The following is a 20,184-nucleotide window of genomic DNA, read 5'->3' as shown; positions in this document are numbered from 1 at the left end:
GAGAGCAGAAGTTTCTTTTAGCACCTGCTACGGGAGCTGATACATTTTGTCAGTAACGGGAGGAGCTTGGAGAATTAGAGGCGTCAGAATTTGGGAACGTTTACTGGAACATCTCTGATATTTCCCCGCCTTTAAACTCTCTTGAACTGGTATCATGTTGTACTTCACAATTAAGTATTACCGGCACAAGTCAGTAAAACACGTGCCAGACGTTTGCACAACGTTCCCTACAGACACAAGTCAGATTAGGGAAAAAGTGGCTTTGATGCAAAGCGAATCACCATCTGATACCACTGGAACTTAGAAACGCCGCTCTTTCTTCCTTCTTTCAGCGACTCAGTCAGGGATTTTCCTTAGGGCTCTTTGCTAAGCTCGTGTACCGAGGTAATTTTCGTTATTCAGCGTTATTATGAGACTATGAACCCGGCACAAATACCAGTTTAAGACCCTCTTTGTGGTAGTGTTTAGTTTTATAACAACTGTTGTGTTCAGGCTACTTTGCGTGCAAGGAGTTGTGAATGACTCTTCCACTTTCTACAGTAAGAGGGTTTTTTTTTATGCCAGAATTTTAAAAGTGTTTGTCTGCCAGCTAATCATATAAAATTCATTCGTTTATTGCTCAACCCTGATGACACGAGGATCAAACGGGAAGTTTTAGGGCCGATTTACACGGTACGACTTTGTCGCATGCGACAACGGCTTACGACAGGCCCACGACATGATTTACGATTGTTGTGTACGTCAGAAAAAATGTCGTAGCATTTTAAAACATGTTTTAAAACGCTGCGACAATCGTAAGTCATGTCGTAGGCCAGTCGTGAGCTTGTCGCATGCGACAAAATCGTATCGTGTAAATCGGCCCTTAGGGCCGATTTACACGGTACGACTTTGTCGCATGCGACAACGGCTTACGACAGGCCCACGACATGATTTACGATTGTTGTGTACGCCAGAAAAAATGTCGTAGCATTTTAAAACATGTTTTAAAACGCTGCGACAATCGTAAGTCATGTCGTAGGCCTATCGTGAGCTTGTTGCATGCGACAAAATCGTATCGTGTAAATCGGCCCTTAGAGTTCACGAGTGCGACTACCAGCAATTTCTTCCCCAGATCCCTTCTGCGTTGCGCAGACATAAGACCCGAGGCTCTATTGACGAGACTGGACTTTCTGTACTGAGCACGCGCAGGTTTGAGAGTCCGTCGAAGTTGTATAGAAGTTCTCTTGAAACTCACCTAACTGAGGCCGCGTAATACGTTATTTGCTATGAAAAGATCACCATACTTAACAAAGAAGAACTGGGAACTTGATTTTATTTATACTTGCCTCAATCTTTATGCTTTTTTACAAAGTAAGCAACTTTGTTCAAAGGTTTTGCGTCCGGTTTTCTGTTTGAATGTATTTCCTCGGGACTTGCCTTAAAATCAGTTCTTATAACTTCTGACTGGTATCTCTAATTGATATTTGAATTTGTTGTGGTTGTTTGCGTGTGTTTATACACGTACCATACTTTTTATTGAGTTTGATAACACATTGATTTATTCAATAACTAGATATTTTAATTTTGTACATTTTTTAGACGGTTTATGGCCATACGTTATTGGCTTTGTATCTGGCTCGTTTATAGAGAGCAACGTTATTCCGCCCAATGGCGTTCACAAGGACGCGAGCTTTTTATTCCAAGCATTCTGAGAAACAACTACGCCAAACTTTGACGACCCGACCCCGACTTTGAGGCGTACACTTCTTAGGGGTAACTTTCTCTTGGACAGGCCCTGTTTCCGCCTGAGGTATTCTGATTTTAAAGTATTCACACTGTTAATAGTAGGCCAGTCCCTGGTCCTTTATCTCTATAGCTCTTGCTGGTCCGTAAATGTTGCTGAATCTTGATTCCTTTCTCTCTTTTTATCTTCCGGGGGCTTCCACCAAAATCCCCATCCCCCCTTCCCCCCGTAGAGGAAAGTACAAACCGCCTACGCCAGGAGCTCATAAGTTCCTGCCCACGCACATTGCACCTTTTTGGGAGTGCTTCTTAGCAACCCAGACCCGTGTCGCAGTTGTTTAATCAGGTAATAGACGGCCGGGAGCCGGCCGGGGTGGATAATTCAGTTCCTTTAGATGGCGCGCAGTGATTGGATTGTTAAGTGGAGGGCCAGGTCTGTCTTCTACATGTCCATCTCTTGCCAATCGTTCATAGAAATGTGTCACAGCCTGCCTTCAGGTTGTCTCTTCGCGTCCTTCCCGCAGTATATTCCAAACAAACAACACAGGTCGGAAATGTGCTATAGCTTGTCCCCCTCACAACATCTTACCATGACTCCATAGCCAGGACTGAAGTGCACGTTCAGTGTTTCTACTAACACTGAATTACTACCACTCTTAGTAATAACAAAATAAATAGCTATGTTTGCAACTGAAAGAGTGGACCTTGGGGTCAAACTCAATCACGGAAAGTTTTCTCTTGTCAGGCGTTGCACGTATGAGCCTAAACTTCAGGAAAAGTCACCCAGCAAAACGTCGGTGAAGTTTTTCCCTTACGGTTTCCAAGTTTTCACCTTTTCTGTAACTTGATTTATTTCTTGTTACTGTTACGTGTAAAGAATGATGATTTTATGTGCTTTGCAGAGAAAAAAAATGCCTCATTCATTCGACATCTGGAGACGTTTGATTGAGTAATAATGGAAAAGACACCGATTTTTTTGACGGGCTTAAGGACACTCAAACCCCAGTCAGTTATTCCGGCAATCATGCTGCAGCAGTTTTGCATTATTAAATTACATTATGCCAGAACATTGCTTCTAAGTATTGCGATGACTCATATACCACTAAATGCATATGACTGACATAAAAAATAACACGCTAATATGCTAGGCACGTTTTAAAATGAAGTCACATCTATTCAAAAAATTTTTTTGTTGCTATTTTTATTAAATTTTACATTTTGTCCATGAGAACGTTTAACAAGCGTTAGATTTAGCTCAAAAAAGGTCCGCAAAGGAGTTTTTTAAATACGATTTCTTTTCTTGCAATATCTATGATGAAAACACAAATTCTTACCACTAAGATTTTCTGACATTGACATCGTCATAGCGACAGTGCGTCGCGTCATCGTTTTGTCACGACCCTTTCAACGGTTTAGCGAGCAATATTTCGTTCGAATTTCGAATTTTTTAACGTAGAGCAATCGATCGCCCTATGGAACTTCGGTTTCACAAAGATAACTTGTTTGAAACCCCTGCTTGAACGAGTCAGGAGCTTAATAATTGATGTGTGAGAAAGAGTGGAAAAGTTCTAATTGTTGGGGAGCGGTTCGATTTATTCAAGGACAACGTGATTGCTGATTCAGCGCGCGATTTTTGTTTTTCGGAGTTGAAGGAAATTTGGTTGAAAGACAAATTTACTGGAGATCACAGGGTGGTGTGCCCTTTGCTTGTGGTTTTAACAAACCGGAATGGATTTATTTGGAATCGTTTATAGTAAAAGGATTGAAGAGTGATCATTGAATTCTATGGGTAAGTGTTGAGATGGCAGATACGAAAATATTTTTTGTCGAGTGCTTTTGCCTTGAAGAGTTTTTGAATTTGGCGGTCGATCCATTTATTCGGGCTCCAGATCGCTCTGAAACTTCGTAAAGATGAACCAAAGGGTGAAAGTCTTCGTAAACCGGCTAAGTGAGATGAAAGGTCTTCGTCCGAACACAAGGTGCTTCCGAAGTTGCGAATACTGTCAAAACACCCTTGTGGTTTATTTTTGCTGAAATGTTAATGAGCAGAGCGGTGCAGAGCGAGTGTCGGGGGCTCTCTGGAAATCGCATCGTGTGCCGTTTGCAAGAATATAACTACATAAATTCTTTTATATGAAACGTTACGGTTTATGGCAAAGTAATACACATTGCTTGTAAAAATCCGTCGGTAATTTTGGTTCACAGTTTAAGCAGGAGTCTTAAATGTTGTCAGCTGCAAACTTGTGTTTTCGAAGAAGCCTCGATCCATTTTTGGTAGCGAAAAAGCGTTATTCGTTTGCTATTAACGTAGGATTTAGCACATGCTTAAATTCTGGAATATTTTTAAACGTTTGGCAGCAATCTTTTGTCGCTGTGCGAAGAGGTTTTATGAAAGCTTTGCCTCAACACACGGCAAGGAAAATCGTAAGCCGCGGACAGGGCGAATTGAGCTTCTCCTTTAGACGCAACGAAACTGTCATGTTATGGTCTGTGCGGTCGTTGTTATTGCCTTTTGCAATCATGCATACTGTTAAAAATTGTCACAAATGGAAAATGCTGCGATATTTTCAACATTCTGTCAAGCAAGCATGCTATTATTTCTTCATTTGTTGCGTAATTTGCTAAAAGAGTGTGGATCCGTAAACCGTCCTGTAGCGTCGAATTGTTCTCAATCTTCCAATGTATAATTATCATTTTCATCACAAACTAAGTTAACTCGACAGGGTACATTTTCTCGTTGTATCTGTTTCGGTTTCTGACAAATTTTATCCTAAAATAACCCAGGAAGTAACTATTTTCTTCTCTTAGATTTCTCATTGCCCTCACGATGTTGGCTCGTCATATTTATATTTTCATTCATTTGAATATTCTTCACTTTCTGGCCCGCGATCGTCTGCCCGGTTATTTCCTGTCTAAAACCCGAGCCGAGAGCAGCATTTGAAACCTGTTCGATGTATTAAAGGGGACATTTCTTATTTTTTGTCTCAATAAGTTTAACAAATGTTGTGTAAATACCGATTCCTCTGTCTTAAATCGCGAAGTTGAAAAACCTTACCGCATAAAAATTCACTAGATCAAAGTTCATTTTGCACGCATTTCAATTATTTGGTGGAGAATTTGTGAAGAAAAAAGCAGAACGAAACAAAAATAAATTGAAGTTTCTTCTAAGGGTTTTACTTACAGTGAAGTGCATTTTTAAAAGAAGGTAAATTCTTACGATGAAAAAGACAAGACTTAAAGGCCAACATATTTAAGACAGGCTACCTTTTGACATCTTAATGTGCAACAATTTTGATAAAAACACAAGCATCAAGTTATGTCAGTACAGTAAAGGTCATCTCACAAGCTTGCTTACAATTCAGAATTTAAAAGGACTTACAGACGTGTTTACAAATTTCTCTTATTCACTTAAGCTTGAGATTGAGAATGACATTTTAAGTTTCACTGAAGCCTATCTTTGCCATTGGGTTTTTGGGATCAGTGGATTGTGATTAAGTGTGTTTTGGTTTCAACAGGCGGTTTTCATGATTTCACTGAAACATTATGTCTGGAAATGTTTTTATCAGTTCTCTGATTCTCAGGCCATAAGGCTTCTAACGGATAAATATTAGATGTAAGAACTGTTTGTGAAGTTGAAAGCAAAAGAAGCAATGTGAGGGTTGATGTTTTCATTTTTATCTAGTTTCGATGACAGTGACAAGCATTCATTATTGAGTGGTTTCGCTCTCATGGCTTAACCAGAAAATGGATCCTTTGACTCACCTTACCTATCCCTCCTGCCATTGTTTGCTTTTTGCCCCCCCCCCCCCACCCCCTTAAATTTTGGCATTGATCCTTGGTGTTTTTCTCGAGGCACACCATCTCAAAATTTGAGTAGGAGAAAAAAAATGCAATTTCTACTATGTAAATAGGGAACTGGAAATGTTCCAGGTCATATTATTATGATTATCGGTGAATATTCACCGAGACAAAGTCGAGGTGACTATTCACCGATAATCACTGAGCCTGAGGTGAATAATTGTTTTAGTATAAATACACAGGTGATTATTTCAAAAAAGAGAAAAAAAAAACATTTCAACTCGAAATCATCTTCACTTACAGTGGCAAAACGACCACTGGCAGCCATTTTGTCTGTCGAGGTGATTATCGGCTGATAATCCGAGATAGTGAGCCAATGAGAGCGCGCAATTTTGTATAATCACCTGTGTATTTATACTACAAAAATATAAACACAATAATTCGCATAACTTTATATAGTAGTGTTATCTGGAAGATTTCAAGTACACTTTCAGAAATCGTGGTTATTCCTATGGAAATTCTTACATGGCATGTATCTGTATGATGTGGAAAACCTCAAAATTTGCTATTTTGACTATTTATTTGACTAAATCCATTCGAGAGTGTGTAGAAAGAACCCTTGACTCCAGAAACAGAGTTGAAGTTTAAGATTTCTTTTAGTTGTGGTAACTGCAAAAAAGTGAGATTTCCTCTGGATTGATTCTATATATAAGTTCCCCTTTACAGCATCAAATTAAGATATGTCAAGTATTTAATTATTACACTGGGGATGCTGGTCCCATTTAGCTTTTTTCATCAACTACACTAGTGGTAGACAGCTAAGATAGATATTTTGGGAAAGAAATGATGGTTTTTGTACAGGAGAAATTTATTGTTGGACTTACATTGTAACATTTCTAAATTAGTCATGCTTATTGATGTGATTATGGTCGCTTGCCTCAAACTAAATTACTGCTACCCATCTTGTGACTTAATGAACCATTAATTTCTGTGTATGGTAAATATACCTATTTCCCATTTTTGTGACTGTACATTAATACAGTTTATAGATATTTATCTTGAGAATTACATGTACAACATATTTTATCAACATTGACACATTTTAACTTAAAGTTTATTGTGTATAACTACTGATAAACTACCGGTATATCAGACATTTTTGTATCCTGCCTTTGTAGTGTTATACAACCTTATTATTGTTCATGAAACTCTTTCTAGTTCTTTCTACCTGCAGGTTAATAAAAAGTGCTTAATTATTTCACTTTTCGACAGTTTTTTTTACCAACAGGTTAATAAAAAGTGCTTTAATCTATTATGATCTATTTGATAAAAAGAAATTTCATTTGGACAGAAGCCTATTATATAACAGTAAGTTTTACAAAATTTACCATAAATTGATCAAAGCCATTATTTTGGATGAGGTATGTTTGGTAATTTAATCAAACTTTTCCATGTAATGCAGACATGATTGAAATTAAGTATTTGTGGATAAGCGATTGTTACATTGTACTTAAAAACTGGTTCTTGTAGACTCTTAATATTTGAATTAAATATACAGCAATTTTTCAAAATGTACTAATTAAATTGAATAGAGTAATATGTAATAACAGTCTTAACATCAGACTCATTTAATATCATGCCATGTGTTTTCTGCTTGGAATTGGACAGACTAATAATTACTTTATTAACTTCATTTCACATTTCTTGTCTAATATTCAAATACAACTGTAGCATAAATGCATCTGTTATGGTTCCAATTTTTCTTTCTTTAAAATTTTCAAATTAAATTTTCTCTCTTTAATATTCATTATCATGATTTGAAACAAAAAAATCAAAGAAAGCTAGCTTTGAAAGCTAGTCTGTGAGCTATAACATTTAATGTTTATAATGAATATATCACTGTTCTCAATTTAGGAGTGTTTCAAGAATGTGATGTGTAAATGGAATGTGTTTTTTGGTCTCAGTTGTGTGTCATTATTGGAATGTTGCAATCTTAAAGAATTAGAAAAATTCATCAAACCTTAGTATTTAAAAAAAGTGTCTCCTGTCTGTTATAGATGTATGCTGTTTTTTTCTGTACGCTTACCAGATATATTACCAATGTTATATATATTTTGAATGGAAAATACAGATTTTTTTAAAACTGTTTAGAAGTACACATTGGTGGTGTAGATTATTCTTGAAAGAATCACTGAGCCAGTCATGATCTGATCACTGTGACTTCTATGTTTATGTACTATCAAATGTGCCAGATGTATTTGTACTGTATAAAGGTTTGTTCAATGTCATTACACTGTTTTTATTATTACTTTCTCATCAGTCTTGCTGTCACCTATGAAGGAAATGTAAATCATTTGAGTTTGATTATTTATTAACTGAAGCTATTTATCTGTCATTTACAGTCACTTCAGGATATTAGTAATGTTGTCAAACTTTCTTTTATTAAACTTTACATTTACATTCCTTACATAAAATTTAACTGTGCTTAGTTTTGTAAATTGCTAAATTCCTTATTCATTTTTTGAATACAGAAAAAGAAATTAAGCTTGCTATCTATGGCAATCCAAGGATTTCAATTCGTAGTTGTGTGTCTGGTAATTTTGTTTAGAGTGAATTTGACAGCTATTGGTTGGAGATCTTGATTCATTATTTAATACAACACAGTAACGTGTTGGTCCCAAAGCATTGGAGTCATAAACTGTTTCATGTTTTTACCTTTGAGTGGAATATTAAAACTTTTTGCTTGCTTCTTTTGATTATGCAACCCTAAAAGTGATGCTAGGAACAAAATGTTTGAAAGTAAGTGACATTACAAGTTTAATGGATTTGAAGGAATACCACAAAAAGTTAAATTTTCATTACTGTTGAACTGTAGTATTAGCCCTGTGGTTATGAATTTATGAAAGGTAGTGTGTGGAGCCTTCTACATGTAGTTTCCTTCAAAGGTTTCTGTCATGAAGTGATACTTACAGTACAAACAGTCCAGACTGACATTGAAAGTTCTGTAACACAAAGACTTAACCTATTGATACTGACATATTCTTTCATACTTAACAGGTTTTTTTCAATGAAAGTTAACTTTCACATGGTACATGTAATTACATTAAAATTTATGCCATAGTAATCCTTTACACTTTAGGTGTGTCATGCAAGGGAAAATTCTCAAGGCTCCACGCAACAATTAAAATTTGCAGGGGACTGAAATTTGTAAACTATTTTATATGGTGCTGGTAATTTATTATAACAAAGATAAAACTTGTGGATATTTGAGTAGTGATGTTGGCAAAATTACAAAGGTGCCAAACTGTATATTGTTAATTTGCAATGCTATTTGACTTCAGCGTGATTCCTGATATTTGGGATCATTCAACTGTATTTTAAAATTTTCTTGGATGTACATGAGGCATAGAAACATCGCTTATAGTGATGTGAGGGTGGTGTTCTTACACCCAGTCATTAGCTTTATAAAAGTGTGGAAGTGTCTCAGAGTTTTTGAGTCACAAATATTAAGACTTGCAGGAATGGGCTAACGGCACAAATTACAGTAACAGTACAGCATATAATGCCAGTGGTTCATTACGTTGATGCTTGATTAGTTGTATTCCTCTGATATTTTCAAAACCCCACTCTTCTCATATTAATAAGGGAAAACTAAATACATGTACCTCAGAAATAAATAATAATGTGGTAATTAATAGTTATCAGGTTGTTGTACACTTGTCGCTGGTAAGTCTAGTAAACCCAAAGAACTCTCTGGCAAATATCAACTTAACATGAAAATAGTTGTTTTACAAATTAATTTTATTGATTTCTTGCTTATGTCATTATAACTGAAGCAATAAAATTTCTCAATAGTAGTTGTTTTTGCTTAATTAGATTTTTCTGACTGGAATTACCTTGAGCTAATTTATTGAATATGTTTACCAGCTCTATGTTGGGAAAGTTTCACTCATGTGGTAAATAAACATGTAAACTTGCGACGTTGCAGTGTCAATAGTTTGTGCCACCAACACTAGGTTTTATATCCTTTGCAGTAATAATTCCTGCAGTAAAGCACTTGTGACAAAGAGTCTTGTAAATGATTTCGTGCATCAAAAGCAGCAGCAAGAGAGTTTTTCACATTCAATGACTCAGTAAACATTGCATTGATCGAAAGCAACTTGGGAAACAAAAGTTGTTGACTGACTTGTGTTCTTTGAATTTATGCATTAGTTACTGTTTTGTTTTGTGCAGGGATGGCGCAGTGGTGAGAGCACTCGCCTCCCACCAATGTTGGCGTCATATGTGGGTTGAGTTTGTTGGTTCTCTACTCTGCACCGAGAGGTTTTTCTCTGGGGACTCCAGTTTTCCCCTCTCCTCAAAAACCAGTATTTGGCTTGATTTGCGTGAATTGTTAATTTCAGTTAAGAATGTCCCCGGTTAGTGCTCCAATGCTAGAACGACTAGACACTTAAATAAAGTTCCTTTCCTTTCCTTTCCTTTCCTATGTAACTGTGCATCTATTCTTTAATGGCCAATACCTTGACCTTATTCAGTACTCTATGCTGAGAACAAATGTTTGTTGAATAAATGCAAAGGCAGTGCTTACATTTGAAGGTGCGGTATTATGCTCTGATAATTGCTTCTCAGCATGTAAAAAAGTCATTAATTTAAATGTAGAATCTATTGTTCTTTATTAAGCTGCCAAGATGTCGAGCAGTAGGTGATGGATATTTCATTGGGGGGTGCATCTTCTGACAAAGGCAAGTGGTAGATATCCTGTCTTTTGTGATAAGGTGGGGCTCATGGCTGGGTTCCAGAGACTTGCCAGCCAAGGGGCCAATGTGTCAGTCACCCAACCTCTTCTAAATAGTGCAGTAGCCTTATTAGCATACCTTACAAGATACCTGGTTATCAAATTATATGAGGTTTTTTTGCCAGTTTATTATGTGTTTTCAATCACTTTTTAGCAATATTTTTACATCATCTGGAAGTCCACTGTTTCTTCTTCAAGGTGAACTTAATTCTAGAACTCAGTATCTTGTGTACTTTTACTGCGCATATGGTTTATTTTTAACGCTCGCTTTCCACTGCAAAACCTCGAAAATTGGCCAAGTTATCTTGTACACACACACATTGCAGGCGAATGAGTCGATGGGTTAAATGCAACCATAAACCTGCACTTTGAGAGAGGACTCTTGCTAAAAGTTCTGTATGACCAGAGATTGGTCTCACTGATATATTGTTTTGTGATTCTCAGTTTCGGTTCTTTGGAGTGAAATTTAGCATTGAAGGCAGAGTCCATGAACTTTTGCTCTCCCTTTTGTCTTTTTAGGAAGCAATGATGATCACATCTCTAAGGCAAATATTTTAGCTCCTGAAATGAATTACATTGCTGGGAAATCAGAAGACCAACAGGCAGATGAGGTGGATTTTGCTGGAGTACAAAACTGTTGCAGCAAAATCCCCACAACGTTCCGTGATCCAAGCTCTGCACCCCTTCGAAAGCTCAGTGTGGACCTGATCAAAACCTATAAGCACATTAACGAGGTATGCTTAGAATATACCCCTTGAGCATCAATGGCATCAGTGACAACCCAAACACCACTGGATATTTAATGAGCCATTTTATTCGAGGTTACCCTGGACACCCCTGAATCAGCCCCCCCCCCCCCCCCCCCCCCCCTCCACTGAGGAGTAAAATTGTTTGGTGTTTGACAGAGTAAATCCTATATAAGTGTTGCTTTCATGAGGGAAAGAACTTATGTACTGAGAAGCTGAAGAAAATCACCAAAATAGTTGTTATTTAGCTTGTTTTTTAACAACACTGAGATGAATCTGGTGGATATTTACCTCAACTTTACTTCCCCAAGGGAGCTAATTGTTGTTAACAGTAATTTATGGTCCAGTGAGAAAAAAACTTGTGTTTTACTATGAAGGTGTATTATGCCAAGAAAAAGAAACGGAAGGAATTGGAAAAGAATGAGGAAGGAGGGCACAAGAAAGAGAGACGATTGTACAACGATGGATATGATGATGAGAATTTTGATTATGTCATAAAAGCTGGTGAAAAGTGGTTTGATCGTTATGAGATAGAGTCCTTGATTGGAAAAGGATCCTTTGGGCAGGTAACTTATTTTTAAACCATGTTTTTCTCTTTTGTTTAGTTTTACCAATTATTGTTCACCCCTACTTGCTATGCAACTTGAGGTTAACCCAGAAAAATTGCTTTTAAACAGCACAAATCAAAGCAAAACTGACGAAAAATGTTGAGCATACATGATAATTTTGACAGTTACAAGCAACAGAGACAAACGTTGAAAATCTGTTAGGCTGAACAGTTTTCAAAAACCCCTATATTGCAATCCATTTTAATTAAGATTCCTCGATTTTGCTAAATTTTGTGAAACAGCCTGTTTAACCCTGTTGGCTTTGAGGGGTTGCCCACTCACTAGTAAAATTGTCTGGTATTAGACAGAGTAAAATATATATGGCCATTTTAGGAGGGTGAGACTTAAATATGTATTAGAATTGGGTGAAAAATGGTTTGAACACATTACAGTACAAATAGAGTCCTCAAGTAGGAAGAGAAGTGAAATGAGGATTACTCTTTATTGCTACAAACTACATGTACCAGTACCACTTTTTTTTTTGTCTTGTTGTAAAAGCAGAAAGATGTGTTTTGATTTGTGCCAGATAAAAGTAGTCCTCCTCGGACGGGCAAAGGGTCCTTCTAACCGATGAAAATGAGAATAATTTTTTTTCAGCTTTTTGCCATTTGTTCATTCAATTTAAAAAAATAAGAAAAAAAATTAATGAAAATTTCATTCACGCAACTCTGAAATTGTTGTTTTAACTAGGATTAAACCCTAGGGTAGTACAGAATTTTTTGCGTGATTTTTGTGAATTATTTGTGTTAACCTGTTTATTTGTCAATTGATATAGCCTGTAAGGAGAAATTGCATCTGGATCACAATTTAAATTTGGCATAATAATAATAAAAATATTCTATGTTAAATGGTGCATCCTTGTGCGTAAATAATAATTATTGCTATCTTTTTTTTTTTTCAAGGATTTAAGCAAACAAAAAGCTGTCTGAAAACGAACATTAGTTTGATAAACTAAAACTAAAATTTATTGTAGTAAATATTTCATAATATTCAATTCTGAGGGGTTTTCCCTAAGGATGTACTGAGTGAGGCATGTATTTTAAAACAGCAGCAAAGTTTGTTGTCATAGCTTTAAACCTTCGATATCTTTTTTTCTATTCTCAGATTGCTTTAACCATCCCCTCTTTTCTTTTTTCCAATTTAAATACATACTTTTTTTGTCTATGTAACTACTAGGACTTCCAAAGTTTTCTTCAATAGGCAGTATAGACGAACCCTTTGGTGGAAACATTGAGTTTGCTAAGGTCATTGTAAAGTACAGCTTAGGATCTTACCATTCAGTGGTGAAACTGGAATGTTTATCCACAGACTCAAAACTTGGAACTACACTGTTGAAAAAAATAAACAGATTACAACTCAGTAGCTCATTCCCACTCTAACAGTTTAAACAAAAAAATACTCTTGTATAAATTATGCTAATTATGTGAAAAAATGATCTGCTGTAAAGTGCATTCAGTTACTACTAGCGTGCAGTTGATGATGCCATCTCTCTGATAACTGAGGCACCTGTGTAGAGCTTTCCTATAAATGCTGAACCAGGACCGCTAATAACCAATAAGTTGCAAAATTTTGCTACAAATACCATTTAAATTTTTAGGTTTTTATTGTAACTCTTGTTTGGTTTGATAATGGATTTTTCTGTCTCATCGGGGTTGGGGCGATTCTACGAACCTGAGTTTATATGGCCCGAGAAATAATTGATTTTTTCGTGGTTCGAGGAGAAGCGTCAAAACTGAAACGTGTTAGGTTGAGTGGCATAAGTTTCATTGTAGGCTAAGAGTAATTTTAAAGTTTGAGTGGAATTTAGGCGTCTGCGGTCCACACCTAATTAAATACAGGGTTCGTATGGGTCTTGGAAAACCTGGAAAGTCATGGAATTTAAGAATTTCATTTTCCAGGCCTGGAAAGTCATGGAATGTTTTTTTCGGCCATGGAAAGTCATGGAAAATTTTAATTATAAATGGTAAATTAATCATTGCAGTTGTCAAAGCAAGGATAAAATTATATAAATGCGAGTTTCTATCAAACAATCGGAAGTTGGGCGGAAAGAGGTTGTTAATTTGTTCAAATTTGATCTGAGTAATATCCTAAAATAAGGATAGTTTTGAAAATTTTCTTACGTGACAGTCAAACTTAGGGTCATGGAAAGCTAGAGAAGGTCATGGAAAAAGTCATGGATAGTCAAGGAATTTGAAGGGCTTAAAAGAGTTCGAACCCTGAGATAACAACTGTCAACGTCTCCCATAAAACCTCAGAATTTGGAAATTTTGAATTACGGGAAAAAAGCCTGCGAACGCGGACGTATTTCCAACGTATTTTCGGGTGGAGACAAACGACCACCAGAAATACGTCTGCGCTCGCAGGCTACCCTAAAGCAGTGCGTCAAAATTATCAACGCATGTGTAGAGTGATTGTGACAGTACAGCAGTGAAACTGCATTCTCGATCTTTTCTTTTCAAGCACTCGTACCAATCCGGATATAGGACTAACCCATAATTTACACCGTGAAAGACATACCTCTTACTTACCGAGTTCGAGGTCCGTACTGTAACTTATGGACCGAGTTTTTTCCCTTTTATTCGCGCTTGGGCCATAAATCAACGGGACAAAAACGAGGATCCGTAACTTACCGTACGGACCGAAAAAACGAGGTTAGTAAGATATTTATTATATCTCTGAGGTTAATCCGGCGCGCGGAAAATAAAACTGGCGGCCGACAGCGGTCCGTACTGTAGAGTACGGCCCGCAAAACATTCGCCGAAGGCGAAGTGAATATTTAACAACTATTCACCGAAGTGGAGGTGGCTTGCGGTGGATATTTACCGAGCCGCGAAGCGGCGAGGCAAATATCCAACGCTAGCCACCGACACTGAGGTGAATAGTTGTTTGAGTATATACTAAAACAGTGAGATAGTATACAGCACAAAAAATTAATTTAGATGTTTTCTTCACTTGTCACGGATGCAAATCGGGACGCCATTTTTTCCCGAGTTGCTCGGAGGTAAATAGCACAGGGTATTCGGAGTTTGACGAGCCAATCAGCGCGCGAGTTCAACGCTATCCACTGTTTTAGTTTATACTGATGGTGAATATTTACCGAGACGTAGTCGAGTTCAATTTTCCCCAATATTTACTGAGCCTGAGGCGAATATTTGTTTTAGTGTAATTTTCAGCGGTGAATATCAAGAAAGTGAAAAACAACGAGCTAAAAACAAGATAAAAAGACACGAAAAGTGCTTGATTGGCTTAGCAGCCGCGCCTCCAAAATGTTATATTCACCGGGTAGCGCGGTGAACATAACACTAATTAATAATTATTCGCCGAAGGCGAAGTGATTATCGGTGAATATTCACCGAGACGAAGTCGAGGTGAATATTCACCTATAATCACTGAGCCTGAGGCGAATAATTGTTTTAGTATAAATACACAGGTGATTATTTCAAAAAAGAGAAAAAGAAAGCATTTCAACGCGAAATCATCTTCACTTACTGTGGCAAAACGACCAGTGGCAGCCATTTTGTTCGTCGAGGTGATTATCGGCTGATAATCCGAGATAGCGAGCCAATGAGAGCGCGCGATTTTGTATAATCACCTGTGTATTTATACTAAATTCTTATATTCACTGCTGAAAATTATACTAATAAAGAATAATAAGAAAATACTGTACCCGCCTTTGCGCAAAGCTACATTAAGAATTGACCTTTTCGTTGACGCTATCCTTGTCGTTACATAAATTTCCTATCGATGTCATCACTGACGGAGGGTGCTTCCTTATTTCTTTTTTTAGTTGAGACTGCTGTATAGAGATATGAAGAGAGGTTTTCAATTGAATGGTGTACAACAAAAGCAAAGAAATTATTCTGACCTTATTAAGTTAATTAAAGGTCAGATGCAGGCGAGGAAATGACATGGTAGCCCGCGTCGGGCGCGGGAAAATTCGCGCAAACCAATGAGAATGCGTTTTGATGTTGACGCAAGATATCGCAATTTTTTTGCCACATTGCATCATTTTCCTACATAATGTTAATACAGTTTTGCTGTCTAATTTTAGGTTTGCAAGGCATACGACCATCAAGAAAAAGAGTACATTGCCATAAAAATCATAAAGAATAAGAAGCCATTTTTGAATCAAGCACAGATTGAAGTTCGTTTGCTGGAGCTTATGAACGCTCACGATCCTGAGGGAAAGTACTACATAGGTAAGACTTCTTTTTCGAGCGTTTTTTCTTTTCCAAGGGAGTGGCAGTGCTAATGTTTTTCGTGATACCACTGCAGTATTTACACGAAAACATTCTTAACAAAAGGAAAACGAGGAGGATTAAAAAAACTCAGCAGAATGGGTTATGCATGTCGCATTCATGGCGATTTCACGTCTAAAATGTCAAACTATTTTTATCGCTTACCGATGGTGATGTCAAATATTGTCAGTGGATTAAGTGGTAGTTTCGACGACTTTTAAAGCACCCGGGATTCGTTTTAGTATAGCTTTGTCCTCACTGCCAAATGTATTATTTTTGTTTTTAACTCGGCACATCATTAATCCTTTCGGTGCCGGGGGGGGGGGGGGGGGGGTCCCCGCTTGCGAGTAAAATCGTCTGGCATTATACGGAAAATATCTGTTCGGAAGACGATTTGAGATCTAGAATTTTCGGAACGTTTGTTGTAAAATTTCTTGCTTGCCTGCCTCTCCTAGGATTTTCGAACATCTGAAAAAAGGTATAATTGCCCATTTTAAACGGATTTTCACCCGAAAAAGGTCACCTAGAATTTTCGGGAGCCTTTTTTCTGGCTGAAATTTTCGAAAAGATAAGTTTTGATCCCTATAGTTTTCGGATCACTAGACTTTCATCTAGGAAATCCGAACAGATGAAAAAAAATTAGGACATAAAATATGCCTATGCCTACCGTTTAAATACTAAAATACGTTTAACAAGATAACACAAACAGCGGTCATAAACATTGTATTCCAACGCATTTTTATAAAACTTGACGTTAGAAGAGTTTCATGAAACGAGAGCATGTCGTCGATTCAAAGAAGATTTGTTGAACTACGAGCTGAACCAGAAGTTTTCACTGCGCCGCAACTTCCAGAAGTCTTATGAGTCAGCACGTTCCAATGCGTTGGAATACAATGTTTATCACCGCTGTTTGTGTTATTTTCTTAAGCAAGCTACGATGGCCAAAGAACAAGAGTTTATGGGTTTAAAAATGCTATGTTTAAGTGGTTTTGAACTATATTCTCGTTGGGTGCCCCTGAACCATCCCAAGAGGTTTATTTTTATTTAGTAGAATGTCCAGCGGGGCAGTATGTCAAATAACAAAGGAAAAGTGTAAATCATGTAATGATTACAAATGTCTTGTTTTTATCTTTCAGTTCGGCTCAGAAGACATTTTATGTACAGGAATCATCTGTGCTTAGTATTTGAACTCTTATCATACAACTTGTACGATTTGCTTCGAAACACGAACTTTAGAGGGGTGTCATTGAATCTCACGAGGAAATTTGCTCAGCAAATGTGCACAGCATTACTTTATTTATCGACACCAGAACTCAATATCATTCACTGTGATTTGAAACCTGAGAACATTCTATTGTGTAATCCGAAAAGGAGCGCTATCAAGATTGTGGATTTTGGAAGTTCATGTCAGCTCGGACAAAGGGTGAGTGCTTTTTACGTGGAATGCCGAAGGCATCCACGTCTTAAAACCGGGCTGGAATCTTTTTTTTGTTGGTAGTCACAAATGTGCATACCCCACGGATATTGAATTAATCTCCGATCGGGTGGACTGATTTATATTCACTACGGTATTTCCAAACTTCCCTGCCCCGAGGAGAACTCCTATACTTCCCAAGGCCATCACGATTTTTCTCTGCTAGCGCGTTAGACCACGCGGCCACCGTGACACACTTCCGTCAGATTGGTGAAAGCAAACATTTATAATAGAATCTTTCCGCCCGCCATGATTGTTTCAGTATTATACTATTCGATAAAGTGGATAGATGCTTTTTCTTTGAGAAAGGCAAGCTTTAAAGGTAAGGAGAATTTTCTACGTTATTTCTAGATCTTGCTTCGTACTTGTGTGTTCCACTGTGAACATTATTATTTTGCATACAACGAATACTTCATTAGAAGCATTTTGCATAGAACGAATACGTACTCCAATATTTCTTGGGAACCAGTTTGTTCGCCGTTTTGACGTAGAAAGAAAATAAGAAAATAGCTTTGAACGGCCAAACAAGATAAAAATGAAATCAAGTTTAAAAGAAACGAATTAGCCATCGCCGTCACGGGGACTTCGCAGCCGTCCCCCATCCAAGTACTAACCTCATTCGGAGGAGCTTAACTTCAGCTGACACTTGGACTAGCATCAACGATTGTGATCTTTATGTTAAATTCGCACATAGATCTTGTCGAACTTTATAACACTTGAAAGAAAAAAAAACGCACTAACAAAAACCAGGTGGTATGCCGTCATTTTGTCACAGATGTATCCTTTGTTTCGTGAGTTGTCAGTAAACACGCAAGGTATAACTTGATCACAGGCGGCCGCTAAAATCGATGTCACTTCCGATTTTGCGATTTTACTTGTATGACCAAAAGTACGATAGAAAAATTGAACTCTGATGGAACGTAACAAAAATCTCCCGAAATGTTTTTCGCTGATGGCAAATTGTCTTATTCTCGATCGACACTTCCTAAAAGTTCCTTCTGCTCTCCTTAAAAACTACATATTAATATTTATTTACTTTTTCGTCAATATTTGTTTTGCATAAAGCAGGCTAGCAAAATCTGTACCTTGCTTTGTTCGCATTTTTGAGCGTTAAAATAGAATTTTTGGGCGTATGTTCCTGACAGCAAAAGTCGCATATTTTAACGTCCCCCAAAAACTTTAGTAACATTGGTCTTGGAAAGGTGTCAGAAGCTCAGAGTACACGCTTAAGCTTGTGGTGAAAAAGAAGTTGTAAATGATCAACATATCGGCTTTGAAGCCAAATGTTTCTCGATTTCCTGTTATTTTCTTCAATCGTTCTGGGCTTAGTATTTTACTGAACCACATGTCTTCTTAGAGGGTATATAGCAAAGATGTCTACCATGACACCGTAATGATTTACGATACCAAACAATGTCGTGTACTATTAGAGCTACATATTGTGCAAGGACTTGAATCTCCTGGAAAAAACAAAACGCCGCTCAGTTGACAGTTATGGAAAAAAACACTGTCAAGTTACTGCACTACCACACGCAATGCGTTCTTACTTTAAAAAATATCCCGTATCTCCTCAATTCTACCCCCCCCCCCCCCCCCACCTCCAGACTAAAAATTCCGTATCCCCACAAATTTTTTACCTAATTATCCCGTATCCTGATCGCTTCTCGGGCTTTTGGCTAAGATTAGTTTCTTGGCCAAGGACTACGGTCAAGTACTATTGTACAACGTACGGTACTTTTTCAGTGCCGTAAGGGGCAGGCACAGAACAGTCTCGGCTGTTTGTCTGTTCTCTCGAAAACGATGACAAGGGTTTTTTGGGTTTTTTGTTCAGCTCGAATGTAGAATCAGGACGAACTGTTGTAGTTTCAGATAACTATTTACTACTTGTAGCTTTTGTTGAATTTTGAATCGATGATAGAGAGAGTTTTGGCGATCTCAATCCGGACTGGACTACTGGATTTAAGGATTTTTCTTAACGAGATTTCAAGTTATTGTGGAACGTTTGGTACCCAGTTACTGAAATCAAGATTATGGAATTGTAAAATTTGAACTTTGGACTGGACTATACAACACGCAATTACGGAATTTTTGAGCATTGAGAGAAATAGAGCACGGATGTTGTCTTCTTGTCTTCGCCACGACAAATTTATACAGTTTGCAAGGAACTAAACCAGGATTACAGAACCAGACGTCGATTACAGGGCCCGGTTGTTCGAAAGCCAATTACCTTAATCCAGGATTAGCGTAAACTTTTGTTTCATGTTTTCAACTTTTTGGGAGCATTTGGGAGTAGAGGATAAAACTCGTTTTAAAACCCAGTTTCTGAACAACTGGCCCAGGATGATAAGTTGTTGAACTGTGATTTGTAATAAGTTTTTCGGATGATTTAAGGCTGATCCTGTAATTTTTGGATGAAAGGAGTTAACGAAGCAAGTAAAACTGTAGGATTTGAATTAAGTCTCCTTCCAAAAAATAAATAAATAAAAGATCCCGTATCCTGATAACCTGCTAATAGGGCTTCGTTGTTTGCATTTGCAAATTTAGTAACATTAGTAATGAGTTTTTGCAACAAAAAACTTTAAGTTATATTACAGATGTATCTTTCTAGTAATCTTTCGCCATTTTCCGAAGTCTACCTGTACTTGAAGTTCACTGTAACTGGACAATTTGTGTTAACTGTTTGCGCATTCCACGGATACGCCCTTGTAGGCGTCTTGTTTGATGTATTATTCGGGAGAGAAGCTTTTTTATTTTGTCAAACCAAAACCGAGGCAGTTTAATTTGACGAATCACAGCATATGCA

At 37.4% G+C, this 20,184-nt stretch overlaps 1 protein-coding gene and 1 long non-coding RNA gene across 4 annotated transcripts in view; one reads left to right on the top strand and one right to left on the bottom strand.

Moving 5' to 3' along the window:
- Window positions 1-3,141: 3,141 nt before the first annotated feature.
- LOC138028373 (dual specificity tyrosine-phosphorylation-regulated kinase 1A-like) overlaps window positions 3,142-20,184 on the top strand; it is a 29,402-nt gene continuing 12,359 nt past the window's right edge. The window contains exons 1-6 of one of the 3 annotated variants that reach the window (XM_068875891.1): window positions 3,142-3,511; window positions 10,201-10,262; window positions 10,835-11,049; window positions 11,439-11,627; window positions 15,721-15,868; window positions 17,044-17,330. In XM_068875891.1, the coding sequence (XP_068731992.1) occupies window positions 10,226-10,262; window positions 10,835-11,049; window positions 11,439-11,627; window positions 15,721-15,868; window positions 17,044-17,330 (876 nt within the window). In that variant the 5' untranslated portion in view covers window positions 3,142-3,511; window positions 10,201-10,225. Of the gene's footprint in view, window positions 3,512-10,200; window positions 10,263-10,299; window positions 10,514-10,834; window positions 11,050-11,438; window positions 11,628-15,720; window positions 15,869-17,043; window positions 17,331-20,184 lie in introns of those variants that run through there. The other 2 variants (XM_068875892.1, XM_068875890.1) reach the window with 2 other exon arrangements.
- Window positions 10,894-15,691, bottom strand: LOC138028376 (uncharacterized). The gene is made up of 3 exons (XR_011127652.1): window positions 14,198-15,691; window positions 12,944-12,997; window positions 10,894-11,030 (listed from the first exon to the last, which is right to left on the bottom strand). It is a non-coding gene; the product is annotated as an uncharacterized lncRNA (long non-coding RNA).

The sequence above is a fragment of the Montipora capricornis genome, chromosome 13 (genome assembly GCF_036669925.1).
Source record: "Montipora capricornis isolate CH-2021 chromosome 13, ASM3666992v2, whole genome shotgun sequence".
NCBI lineage: Eukaryota > Metazoa > Cnidaria > Anthozoa > Scleractinia > Acroporidae > Montipora > Montipora capricornis.
The sequence above is the reverse complement of the archived record's forward strand: the minus strand, read 5'-3'. Positions and strand labels throughout refer to the sequence as shown.